We start from the raw sequence: 13,561 nt of genomic DNA, 5'->3' as shown, positions 1-13,561 counted from the left end.
TTGTCACTTGAGGAAGTGAAATGAGACATGCTAAAAGCGGAAGAGAATAAATGTCAGAAATTAAAACAACATTTGACTCGGCTCCACCTCCTGTCGTTAATTCCTGTCACACTCCAGCTGTCGGTATGCATTGCAAGGATGGGATGTGCACACATGAGCACATTGCAGCACAAACCTGGGGTCACGGAATTTGGATGTTACCACCCAAATACTGTTTTCCACTCAAGATAAAAATCCAGTGCTAGTGTGTAGATGCATCTGAATGTGCATAGTGTACATCCTAATTTAATCTTCTGTGGAAACTGCAGACCAGCAGACACCAATGCAGCCAGCAGCATCAGCGCCAAGCACTCCGGTTACCAGAAAGAACCACACTGCTCCTGCTGCTCCTGCTGCTCCTGCTACTCCTGCTACTCCTGCTGCTCCTGCTTCTGTGGAAGAGCAGACCAGGAGCAGCACTCAGGGCGAAGCTACAGAGAAACTCTGCACTCCCAGTGAGTATTGCAAGATAACTCTGCCCACACACCCAAGGCCAAATGAAGCAGTGTCAATACATGGCCTCCATAGCCAGTAAACCCACACCAGAATGATTGGAATTGCCAATATTGCCGTGTTTTCTGGACTATGTCACACTTTTTTCATGGTTTGGCCAGTCCTGCGACTTGTACTCCAGAGCGACTTATGTTATTTTCAAACTGACAGCCGCCAGAGGGCGCTATAGGCTTGTGTGCCAGTGTTACATAGTGTATGTGTCATGTTGTTACACTTCAGAGCCCCTAGATGGCTGTAATGTGTTAGGCATCTTGTGCTTAGGCCTGTCATAATAACAAATTTTACTGGTCCATAATTGTGCTATAAATCGACAATCGATAATGTCGAACTTTTTTTTTTTTAAGACCATATTATCATTAAGTTTTATCATTCAGTGATCACTGTGTCATGCCACATTTCAGCCATTAGATGCTACTCAAGTGTAGTTTTGTCTGTGTGAGGCACAGAATATGCCTACTGTAGCACTTACGAATTGCAGGGTGTCACCACTTCACATACCGTGGTTATCGCAAGCTCGCGCCGCCCGGCACTACACATTCACTTCGTCGATCAAGCGCTTCAGCAAGCACCAACCGCCGGGACAAATGCACCACAGTGGAATGCACACTGGAACTGTGGCATTCGTTTTTGTCCTTTCATTCATATTAGAATTGGCTTGCTAACTGCTAGCTAGCACTCAGTGTATTCAATCACTACATAGCTAGCCCCCGCCTCCACGTACTGTGACAAAGCCGCTGAATAGTTGACAGGAGGCTCACTCTTTCACTTCATTTGACTGTACAACCAATGCGCTCAGACACAAGACGAGTGAACCATCTTGTCAACCAGCCTGTGTGCTACAGCAAGACGAGGGAATGGAACAGACATACGTACATGGCGGACATGTCAATTTGTCGATTATTGTGACAGGCCTAGTTGCTTTTGCTATACAAGAGACAAGATGTTGCCGCCCGCTCTGAAACAAAGCCACCCATATAAGAGATAAGTTTCTGTCTTATCAGTTGATAAATGAAGATATCACAGCCAGTATCTGCTACTCCGATCACTCCTCTACTGCTGAAAATGTAAAATGTACATATCAATTTACATGAGGAGCTATGCACACGGAAACGTTTTCAGGTCAAACAGCAAAGTATTTTATGGTTTCAGCCTCTCATCCACACGGGAACGCCGTTCTGGGTGACCTGAAACGACATTTTGTGAAAACTGCTTCTTGGAATGGGCATGTATACAGGCAATACGGGAATGTTGATGTCACTGACCCACCACCGCCTCTTCACCGTCACGTGACCAGAAGTGAGCGTAGACGACAAGCCAACATAATATGATTATTTGGACGGACATGACTAGCCGCAGTCGGCATTCTCCTGATATTTTGTTGCCGTCATGACTCCCAGAAGTAATGCCACTTCTTGTAAGCGGAAGACGACCGACTTATGGGCATCCGTTCTTTTTGCTTCTGTGGTTTGGAGTGTCACGTGGTTCCGTCTGCATGCCTGTTCACAGCACCACACGGCGCTTATAAAGACAACTGAGAAAGACAGAACAAGGCAAATGCCCCCAAAAAGAAAATCATATTGTGCAGATTACACGCTGCAAGTAGTGAAGTATGCAGCCCAAAACGGTAATCGAGAAACACTTGTGAGTGACTGGTTAAAAGCGAAGGCTACTCTAACTGCAATGAAGAGGAAAAAAAAAAGCTAATTGCGGACTAAAAGCTAGATGGCCACAGCTACAGGAACACGTTGATAAATGGGTGCTTGAAGAACGTGCTGCTGGGAGAGGCTTGTCAACAGTGCAGGTACGTCTCCACACCCACGCCCAGGTAGGTGCCAAGGCATGCGGGTTGTTCAGGCTGTTGTTATCTGAAGAACTGTTAACATACCACCTATTCACATTACATTAACAGATGCCCTTTTAGCCTGTTGTTCTCCCTTTTTTTGGTATTACTATAACTTGCCTTTCAACATGAAATGGCTGTTCTTGGTCTCTGATTTTATAAAGTAAAATTCCCTCTAAAATGCGAGTTATATGTTTTTTTTCTTCTTCATTGTGCATTTTTACTGGTACGACTTATACTCCGGAGTGACTTATAGTCCTGAAAATATGGTACTCTTATATTGTAATGATTGTCAATCACAGGTAAATGACTTTGATTGTTTTTTTTTATGTCGTAAACAAGACGGAGCCACCTGTGAGTGGTTTGAGATGGGGAGGGCCTGCTCCTTGAGAAGAGTGATACATGCTTTCATGTCAGTCTCTTTGTTAAAGACCACTTGGTCCTTGACCACACCACAGTTATGACCCATGTAAAACCTTCTCCAACACGGGACGCTAGCTCAGACATTTGAACATTTGTCATACAACAGTCATACAAGTGTACAAAAAGCTCACAACTGTTTATATTAACACGTTTATTGGCAAAGGCGAGATGTGAAGGTAAGTCCTGCCACAGCACCCCACCCCTTTTTTTTACACTTTTAAAAATATGGGACAAATATTTATCTAACATAGGAAAACAACCCCCACTACAACCCAATTTGCAACACTTCAAAATACGCAACTTTACACGAAACAATTGAGACATACATTATAATACAAACAGAATTATATCAGCAACAGTAATAACAATAAATGTTTTAAAAGCATTAAACTAACAATAGAACCAAAACAACACAAAAAGTACACAAAATAAATTCCAATGACAATGTTTATCGTTATTAATAGCACTTGTTAGCATTAATAGTAATAATAACAAAGAGTCACTTACGTTGCATTACACTTGGATTGCATCTCACAAGCTTGACAAGCCCGCAAGAGCGCCAAATTGTAGCTCTTATTCATTCATTCTATGCTTTGAAATCATACACTTCTATTCACGCAAGGAAGGAAAAAATCCTTGTGACACAGGTGTAAAAAGAAGTTAATCACTGGAAAGCATTAAAACAACAACATACTCTAACAATAAAAACATCTGGTGACACTGGTAGTCTTAGAATGTGCTGACTTCATGTTAATGCTAAAATAGTCTTAACTGTTTTGAATTGGCACACAAGTGCAAAAACAAGCAACCAACAACCAACGTAAAGCACAAAAACATGAGCAGGGTGGGGGTGTGGGGCTTACAAATGAGGATGTCAGCTCAACTGCTCGTATGTAAAAAATGTTTGATGGCCTCTAGCCTCCACCAGGACATAGCGGTACATCATCAATCATTTCCGCAGTAGCATACTCAATGGTACATATGTAGATACGCTCTGTATGAAGTTCATCTATCTGACACAGATAGATGCCTGTCTCCAAATGGGCTGCTATGAGGGTCCTATTTTGGCCCCCACGCTGGAAGAGTCCTAAAGTCTCTGCAGCACTTTAATATGGAAGGCAAGTCAGGCCCAGCCTGTAAAGTATTCATAATGGGATCAGAATACGAATAATATGCTAATCTTGTCAAATGCCGTGCATTTAGTTAGCCACTTACAAGACCCAATTAAACATAGAAGTTAATGATATGGAAGAATCTTACCTGATCAGGTCCATTCAGTAACGAATGATCAGGCTGATCTTGTTAACCAAGGACTTGGTCGAAAGGACAAGTTTTGTTTATTGGTTAATCTTGGTCAAACACCAACTGCTTCTGCTGTTTAGTTTGCCTACAACTGTCACATTTGTCGGACAAACGCTTCCACGTAAGCTCATGGCGTAGAGTCATTTGAATTGCGCTCCATCGGAAGCCCAATTAATTAGGCTAAGTGGGATGATTTAATTTTTGACATCGGCATCCTGTTCTCACCTGGAGCTCCTCCGTGGGACAGCCATCACCCTAATTGATCACTGATTCAGCCGAATGACATGACTGGAACCCGCAGGCTGTAGGCGCCACAAGGTACATGATCGCAGAGTTGCACCTGACGCCATCAGGCCATTTCCAAGCGATCCACAAATGAAATGTAAGTGTGTATACATTTTGGCAAGGGTCCTAGTTGGCTCGTATGTACACGAACAGACTAATTACATGCTTTCTCACGGTAGGCCGCCGAAAAACCTTCCCAGGAGAATAGGGAGACGAGAAAAATAAAATCCTCCCAAATGGCAGCAGCTACTCCAAATATATACTGCTGAGCAAAAAGTTAAGAGCAGTTGAAAAATGACAAGAATGAACATTTTGCACTTTTGGGTTCTAAGTAGAATTTCAAAATGCAAAAGAAGTGGGAGTAAGACAAAGCATGCTGATCAGGAGCGTATACGCCAAATCCCTTGTGTGTTGCGTGTGGTGACAAGCTCCTTGTTCTGTCATTTTGGATTAAAGTTAAAAGGAACTGCCCAGAACTTTCCACAATGGCACTGAAGATGTTCGTGCTGGCGCTGACCACGACCTAAACAAGTCCAGACAGTAAAAACATGCTGTGCTTGTCACTCACTCCCTATCATCAAACCACACTATTACTATCACCATCTCGTTGGAAAACGAGCGGCGGCCTGGCACTGAGCCTGGCACAGCATTTATTTTGTAGATTACTGTGACATCTGAAGTGCACGTATGTGACAGAAACATCCTGGGGCCTCACCTATAAAGCTCGCATACGCACAGAATGGGGCCGAAAAGTCGCAGACGCCATTTTCCATGCAATGTAAGCCAGTAAGGATTTATCCATCATTGCATGAAAACATCACGCCGTTATTGACTTGAAACATTTGTAGAAAGTGTTATTTTGCATGACACTGGATATCACTTGTCATCATAAACACCATTACACATGACGAATGTATAGTATCCCCACTAATAGATACATGAAAACACAACTCCTTTTATTTTATAACCTTGGTAATATTATGTGTGTCATTCATCGTACAGACAATGGAAAAGCACTGCTCGCAGGACATTGAGCTGCTGATGGTGAAATGCAGACCTTTTTATTTGCCTCTTGAGTTTAGCGCTGTGTATTTAACTGCTGTTTACATCCCACCACGAGCTAACACCGCTAACGCACTAGGCCTCCTGCATGACATCATTGATAAACACGAGACCAAACACCCAGACGCTGTATTCATTATATCTGGCGATTTCAACCACTGTAACCTCAGGACTGTTCTCCCCAAATATTACCAGCATGTAAGCTTTCCCACAAGGGAAAATAACATCCTGGACCAAGTCTACAGCAGCATGAAAGGTGCTTTGGAGGCTGTTCCAAGACCCCACTTTGGAAAGGCCGACCACATCTCCATATTCCTTTATCCAACGTACAGACAACTTCTCAAACAAGCTCCCCCTGTAAGTACAGCAGTTAAAGTGTGGAATGAAGAAACTGATCAAGTACTTCAGGACTGCTTTGGCTGCACAAACTGGGATGTGTTTAAAACTGCAGCGGGGAGGGAAGATTGTACTGTTGATTTGGATGAATACGCGTCTGCTGTTACTGGCTACATTAGCACATGCATAGAGACTGTCACCACCACCAAGTATTACAGAAAATACTCTAACCAAAAACAGTTGATGAACTGTGATGTAAGGGCTAAGCTACGTGCTCGTTCGACTGCATTTGTCATGGGCACCGCTGAGGACTACAAAAAGGCCAGATATGACCTGAGGAGGTCCATACGAGAGGCCAAAAGACAGTACAGACAGAAGCTGGAGGGCTACTATTCCACCTCAGACCCTCGGCGCATGTGGGCGGGGCTCCAGCACATCACAGACTATTGACAGCGGAGTAGCGTAGCCACGTCCAGCCAAACCACACTTCCAGATGAGCTGAATGAGTTCTATGCCCGCTTTGACACCCAAACTCCTGATGAGCAGAGAGGGTGGCTGAACTTGGGGAGCACACAGGACTCACCTCTCATGGTGACATCAGCTGATGTGCGCAGGGTTCTGAACAAAACAAACCCACGAAAAGCAGCAGGCCCGGACAACATCTCAGGACGTGCACTTCGGGTTTGCTCATCAGAGCTAGCTGATGTGCTTGCTGACATATTTAACCTGTCGCTTGCACAAGCATCTGTACGGACCTGCTTTAAGTCCACCACCATAGTGCCCGTACCCAAGAAGAGCAACATGACCTGCTTGAATGACTATCGCCCTATAGCACTCACTCCTATTGTCATGAAGTGCTTTGAAAGAATAGTCATGACCCACATCAAAAAGAGCATCCCGGCGGCAACTGTGGACCCTCTACAGTTTGCATATTGCCAGAATCGGTCCACGGATGATGCAGTCAACACGGCCATCCACACAGCCCTTTCTCACCTACAGGGCCAGGACACTTTTGTCAGAATGCTATTTATAGACTATAGCTCTGCTTTTAATACAGTCAGCCCCCACAAACTCACAGATAAGCTCCACACACTTGGCCTGTCTCCCTCCCTTTGTAACTGGGTGTTTAACTTTCTCACAGGCAGGCCCCAGTCAGTCAGAGTCCACAATCGCACATCCAGCTCAAGAATTGTGAGCACTGGGACCCCACAGGGGTGTGTGCTGAGTCCGCTCCTCTACACGCTCTTCACCTACGATTGCGTGGCCTCCCAGAACAACACCAGCATCATTAAATTTTAATTTAATTTAATTTAATACCAATCTCCAAATGGAGCTCAGATTTATCTACAAGCTGTGACCCTGAATTCTGGAAGCAAATATGTCTCAATGCTTCCCGGTTAATCAGTAATCCCAACCTACATCTTATTCAGTTTAAAATCCTTCATAGAGTACACTACACAGGACATAGAATGTTTAGAATGGGCTTAACTGACTCTAACATCTGTACACACTGCTCAGACCATAGAATAGATGACTACTTACACTCCATGTGGACCTGTGCTCCCATTAAAAATTTTTGGCACGGAGTGTGTGAGGACCTATCTTTGGCACTTGGGTTCTCCATTCCGAACCTCCCCTTTACTATGCCTGCTGGGCGATCTCTCCACAATTGATGTAGAAACAAACCAAACACAGCTTCTCATCACCGCATTAAGCATCGCCAAGAAAACCATTCTTATCAATTGGAAATCAAGGAAGAAACTGAATATAGCTCTTTACAAAAATCTTTTGTTAGATCATATAGCTATGGAGAGAATGTCTGCTGAATCTAAGGAACAAATGTCTGAATTTCAGTCTATATGGGCACCAATAATTAATTCCCTGACCTGACTCTCAGGGCGTCTGTCTCTGCCCCTGAGGGTCTCGTTCATCTGGCATGGGGTGTGGTCCTGGTCGCTGGGTGGCCCTGGTACCTCGGGGGCGGGCGGGGGCGGGCTTGGTGTCCCGGGTCTTCTTTGCTGGGCTGCCTGCCTGGGGGGGCTGGTGGGTGGGGGTGGGGAGGAGTCGAGGGGGCCGTCCAGGGGGCGGCGTTGGTTGGCCTCCGGGGTAGGAGGGTGGGCGGGGTGCTGCATCCTGCGGGTGCCGGGCGCCTACTGCTGCTGGGGGGGCCCGTGTGTTGCTGGTGGCGCTGGCTCTCCCTCGCCTCCTTTGCCTCTGGGGGTGGGGCGGGGTCTGCCCTGGGCCCTCCTGCTCGGCTGCCGCGTGGGGTCGTCCGGTGTGGGGTGTGGGGGCCGGCCTCTCCCCCTGGTGAGGGCGCGGGTGCCTGAGCCCAGCTGCCCCCGCGGAGCTCTCTCCCCTGGTTGGGAGGGTGGTTTGGGTTGCCCCTTTTTATTTATTAATTTTATTTTATTTTATTTTTTTAAATTTTATTTTATTTATTTATTTTATTTTATTTTATCGATTTATGTGTATGGTGTATGTGTGACAGGTGGGAGCTGCTTGTTGTCCTCCGGCACCTGTGGCTGTCCCCCGGGTGACTGGGGTCGCGGATGTGGGGGTCGCGGATGTGCGGTTTGGGGGGGGGGGATTCCTTTCTCCCTTCAGAGACTGGGCCGCTGTGGCTTGATGGGCGGTGGGTGTGGGGGCCGTGAGCGGGTGGGGGCGGGCGGCGTGGTGTTCTTCTGCGTGGCGCTGGCCAGGATTGGCGGGGGGATGCTTGCTCCGGGGTGGGGCGGTCGGGGGGTGGCTTTGGCCGGGGGCTTGGGGGTGGGGATGGCGGGGAGCTGGCGGGCGGTCCCTGCTACCTGCTGGTGTCTGGCTGGTCTCTGCTTCCTGGCCGGCGGTTGTCTCTCCCTCCGGGGTTTCTCCCTTAGCGTGTTGGTGGATGGGCGGGGGGGTGAGGTGGTGGCCGGTCTGCGGCGTGGCGGGGGGCGAGGCGGGCGGGGGCATCTGCTTGGGTGCCGGGCGGGGGGCCGCTCCTTTCGTGGACCTGTCATGCGGTGCTTGCTTCTCTGTCCCTCCCTGGCGCCTCTGGCTTGCGTGCTTCGTGGGTGTGGCCGTGCTCCGCTCTATGTGGGGTCCGGTGCTCTTGTGGTCGTCGTGGTGTTGCTCCCTTGCCGGCCGTGGTGGTATGCGTGGGCGTGGTTCCCGCTGTCCTGGTGGCGGTCGGATCTGCCCTGGGGCGTGTGGCTGGTCCGTGGTGTTTGGCGGTTTGGGGGTGGCGCTGTGGACGCTACCTCTGGTGGGGCTCCGGTGTTGGGGGGCGCTAGGGGTATCACCTCTGGGGGTTGGGTGAGCCGGGCTGGGCATCCTGGCGGGCCGGGTAGGGCCTGTGGTGTGTCCTGCGGCCTGTGGCTCGTCCGAGCCTGGGCTGTGGTGGGTGGCCGGTCGGTCATGTGTCCTTGGTCCCCCTTCTGCTCGGTTTGGGCGGCGTTGGGGTGTGGGGCCCCCGTCCTTCCTGTGCCACTGCACCACCTCACATATATATAGGACTTTGGGGGGTTGCCTACGGTCGGGCGTGGTTGGGGAGGGGAGCTGCCTTGGGGGCTCCTCTGCTCCTGCCGTGCCACTGACCTGTTGCCCCCCAATTTTAATCGCAGGGTAGACACTTAGGATTTGGGGGGGCTGGTCAGGTGAGGGACCCTCCGAGCGGCAGCTGTCCCCCGATTTTAATTGCATCATTAGCTATCATCCACATACACCCCATATACATGCACACAGATACATCCATCAGGGACACAGAGACCAGCTTTTCGTAGAGACCAGCTTTTCGTAGCTGTCCGCTTTTATTTTATTTTATTTATTTATTTTTTTTAAACTGCATTATAGACACAATCACACCTTATTACATACACGGGTGGGGCGGGCTGGATTGGGGTGCCTCGTGCACCGTGGCGTCTGCCCACCAGGGTCGGCGATGTGGCCGGGGGCCTGGCCGTCGCGGTGGCTCGCCCGGGGTGGCCTGGCCTGTGGGGTGCCTATGTCTGGTTCGCCTACCCTTCCCTGGGGTGGCCCTCTGGGGCCTGTTGATGCCGGGGCTTGCGCCGGGGGGGGGCGGCTTGCGGTGCTTCTCCAGGACTGACACGTGCTGCGGGCGCCTCTGCGCTCTTGGGGCGGGTTCGGCGGCCTCCGGGGGGCGGTGCTGGTGCTGCGGGTGGCCCGTGTGCCGCCGGGGGGGCTGGTGGTTGCTGCGCTGTGGCGGCTGCTGGGGCGCCGCGCCGGCTGGTGGGTTGGGGCTTGGTCATGCTTGCGGGTACTGTGGGCCTGGGTGGCGGGGTGGGGGGGCGGCTGCCCTGGGGCCGGGCCCGCTGGGGGGGGGGTTGTGCTCTGCCGGGCGCTTGGGCGTTTGTCGCCGTTGCGCTTTGTGCTCTGCTGGGCCGCTGTCTGTGTCCTCGCCTCCCCCGGTCTGTCTGCGGGCTTGTCGGGGGGTGGGGCGGGCGGTGCGCTGTCAGCTCTGGTGGCATGTGGCTGGTCTGGCTTCTGGTGGTTTGTGGGGTCCGTCGGCTGGTCTGCTGCTGGTGTCGCCTTCTCGGCTCTGGTGCTTGGCCTCCCTGCGGCTTGGGGTGCGGTGCTCCCGCTCCTTCTTCAGGGTTTGCTGGTCCGCGGGTGTCGATTGGCGCTGTGTGGTGGTTCGCCTGGCTGCTCGCTCGTTTCCCCGCCCGCCTGCTCGGTTTCCCGCTTTCCTCCTCGCTGGCTCCCCTGTCTGCCTTGCTGGCGGCGTCCTACCGTTGGGAGGGTGTGGCCTGGTGTCTTCCCGCTCCCCGGCGGTCCGCGCTCTCCACTCCTGGGTTCTGGATTGTATGTCTGGGACCCCGGGGTCCTCGGCTCCACTGCTCCTTGGGTTACCAACGGGGGATAGGGTCAGGCTTTCGGGTGTCGGGCAGTCGACCACTGTGTGTGTGCGTGCGTGCGTGGGTGTGCGCGCTTGAGTGCATTGGAGTGTGTATGTGCGTGCGCGTGGGGGCGTAGGGGTGTGTATATGTGCGTGCATGTGGGTGCGTAGGAGTGTGTATGTGCGTGCATGTGTGTACTTTTATTTATTTATTTATTTTATTTATTTATTTTTTTTGGGCGGGGGGGGGCATACAAGGGTTTGCTCCGTGGGATCGAGTGCTGGGTGATACATCTCTGCCGCCCGTGCCTCCGCCGGGTGGGTGAAGGTTGTGCCTCCTGCATCCCTGGGCGGGGCGGCCCTGTGTCGGGGGTCGGGAAGGGGTTGGCCCGGGGCGGGCCGGGCTCCGCTCCCTGGGGATGGGGGTGGCGTGGGGCGGGGATTGGCGCTTCCGGCGCGGGCGGGCGGGCTTCTTTCCGGTTGTGGGGGCGTCTCTGGGCCTGCCGGTTTGTGGCCCCTGGTACTCGTCTGCCTTTGTGGGGTGTGATCTTTTGCTGGTCTCAGGGTTGGCAGTCTTCCGGCCCGCCGGCACCCTGTCCTTGCCTGGGATTACCACTCTTCGGCCCCTTGCTGGTCTTCCCGGGGGGGAGGGCTCTCTGGGCTGGCTCTTGGGGCACTGATCTTTGTGCTGCCTGCCCCTGTGGGCCTGGTGGCCTTCTGACGGCGGGGGCTCGGCCTGGCTATTTGGGGCGGGGCTCTCTGGGAGGTGAAAGGCGGCCCCTTTCCTTTCATGCATTCTCAGTGACAATTACACGCCCACACATTCTTGCACCTTTATATATATGAAGTCTTCCCCACATACAGAGATACCTGTACATATGCACACTCACAGTACATACGTACTTCCCCACATTACTCACTGAGTTAACCAGGGTGTTATTATGTTGTTGGTTTTATTACAGCGACGGTGATATCAGCAGTATGACTATAGTTTTTTTTTTTACAATGATGTGCATTACAGTAATTATCATTCTGTTCACTATCATGGATAATCATTTTCATTACTACAATTATGTGTGACTGTTTCAATGCGGTATTGTCATTGTGATCACTATCATAGTTCATCATTTCATGACTACTATTATGTGTCACTGTTTCAATGCAGTATTGTCTTTGTGATCACTACCATAATTCATCATTTCATGACTACTATTATGTGTGATTGTCATTGACAGCGTTGTCATTGTGGTTGTTGATATTGTTTTGTCCTTTGTCCTTAAGTCCTTGTTTGTCTTTATAGTTGTCACAGACATTTATTTGCTGATGTCGTTCTGTATGTTTCTGTTGTTCTGTTCTTGTTGTCACAATTGTTGTTGTTGCTGCTGTTGCACACGTGCAGGATAAACCCGTAAGATGCAGGGCGTGGATGCTTTTGCAACCCTTCCTTCTTCCTCATCCACTCACTCGGGGGAGCAGCAGAAGCCCCCGGCGGCCATTAGCTAGGCCTCAGCTTGGGGTTCACTTGCGGTGCATCGCCACAAAGATCAAGTTCATTGCAAGTGCCATCCTTTCATTTATAATTGAGTCCACTCGCTTTCCTTATTTAGCCTTGACTTTCTGCTTGCTCACGTCAGCCTCCTAACATGCTTCTATCGCCACTGATCACCGCACTCGATAATTCATACTATGAATCTGTTTAAGGAGGTGGTAACTTTCTTTCCGTGGTTTTGGTGTCATCGGTCCGCACGGTTTTTGCTGTCATGGTCCACAAGGATGTTACACAAGTGTTTACAGAAGAGAAGAATAATGATGGCAGTTCTGCATAATGTGTCCTCTACATCAGTCAATAGCACGCCCAAGGCAACAGCCACCGAGGCACCGCTGTGTCTCGCCTCCCATCCCAACCCCCTCCTCCTCTCTTTGCCTTGCATCTTCACATTAAGCGGGCACCTCCCCTCCCCGTTGCCAATGTCAATCCATGGCGAGGCCTTGATGGGATATTTTAAGTCATAATAAACACGCCGCTTCCCTTTTGGTAGTAGGCTGAAGCAGTTGCTGCATAAAAGGATGGCCTGAATTTGATTTTTTTCCTTTAAGGACAAAAAGGACAACAAGTGCCCAGGAAATGGGTTATTAAGAGGACACTTCAGAGAACACAGAGCATTGTTGAAGATAATACCTCTGACTTGATTTAGCCATAGTTGTCTCTTCCATTTACAAGGACACCAGACCTACCGCGCTTTACCAAAGTAGGAAGTTCAGCCTTGTAGTTAATGTGCTTTGGATACATAATCATATCCTGTAATAGCAATTACAGCCTTTGTCCGTCTTGTTTTTACTTGCTTGACAGCCGGCTTGCTAACTCCCTGAGGCAGTTAGCCGCTCCTCGTTTTGGCCTACCTTGGTCACTGTACAGCGGAAACTCATTTTGGCAGCTTGTTTCCATTATTAACAACGTCTGCTACATACGTCAGGTGAGAAATGGGACCCTTTTCCTTCCACCGGGGACTAAAATTAGAACATGCTCGCCAACAGCAAGAAACAAAGCACCTATCTGCAATTGTGAGAATTATTCACCATTATTAAAGCCTCCTTTTCTCTTCTCAGAGGCAATCTGGAGCTTTCAGGGTAGGCGCCAGGGATAGCTGCCGTTTGGTGAGCCCAAATCTTAGTGGCCAAGCATGAAATGAATATGAATGGTTCAATCCTCCATGATGCCACATGCGTCTCTATTGTTGTAGGCTGCAGATTGCACAGAAGCACTGAAGAAAAACCATGAACACATTCACCCATGCGAGCGATCTTCTCTCTGAACCGCTAAAGAGACGCCACTTACATTAGACCCCCCCCGAAAGAATTCAAAATGTGCACCGACTGCTTTTAATTACTTCAAATTACTCCTCCAACCACACTTATCCAAACTAATTGCC

At 49.9% G+C, this 13,561-nt stretch overlaps 1 protein-coding gene across 4 annotated transcripts in view; it reads left to right on the top strand.

Moving 5' to 3' along the window:
• Nucleotides 1-13,561, top strand: part of atad2b (ATPase family AAA domain containing 2B) — a 101,591-nt gene that overhangs the window by 33,226 nt on the left and 54,804 nt on the right. For 3 of the 4 annotated variants that reach the window (XM_054762140.1, XM_054762139.1, XM_054762138.1), the window contains one exon: nt 309-494. In XM_054762140.1, coding sequence (XP_054618115.1) covers nt 309-494 — 186 coding nt within the window. Of the gene's footprint in view, nt 1-308; nt 495-1,701; nt 7,762-13,561 lie in introns of those variants that run through there. The other variant, XM_054762141.1, reaches the window with a different exon arrangement.

Source organism: Dunckerocampus dactyliophorus, chromosome 19 (assembly GCF_027744805.1).
Source record: "Dunckerocampus dactyliophorus isolate RoL2022-P2 chromosome 19, RoL_Ddac_1.1, whole genome shotgun sequence".
NCBI lineage: Eukaryota > Metazoa > Chordata > Actinopteri > Syngnathiformes > Syngnathidae > Dunckerocampus > Dunckerocampus dactyliophorus.
Note: the sequence above shows the minus strand (reverse complement) of the source record. Positions and strands in the feature narration are given on the sequence as shown.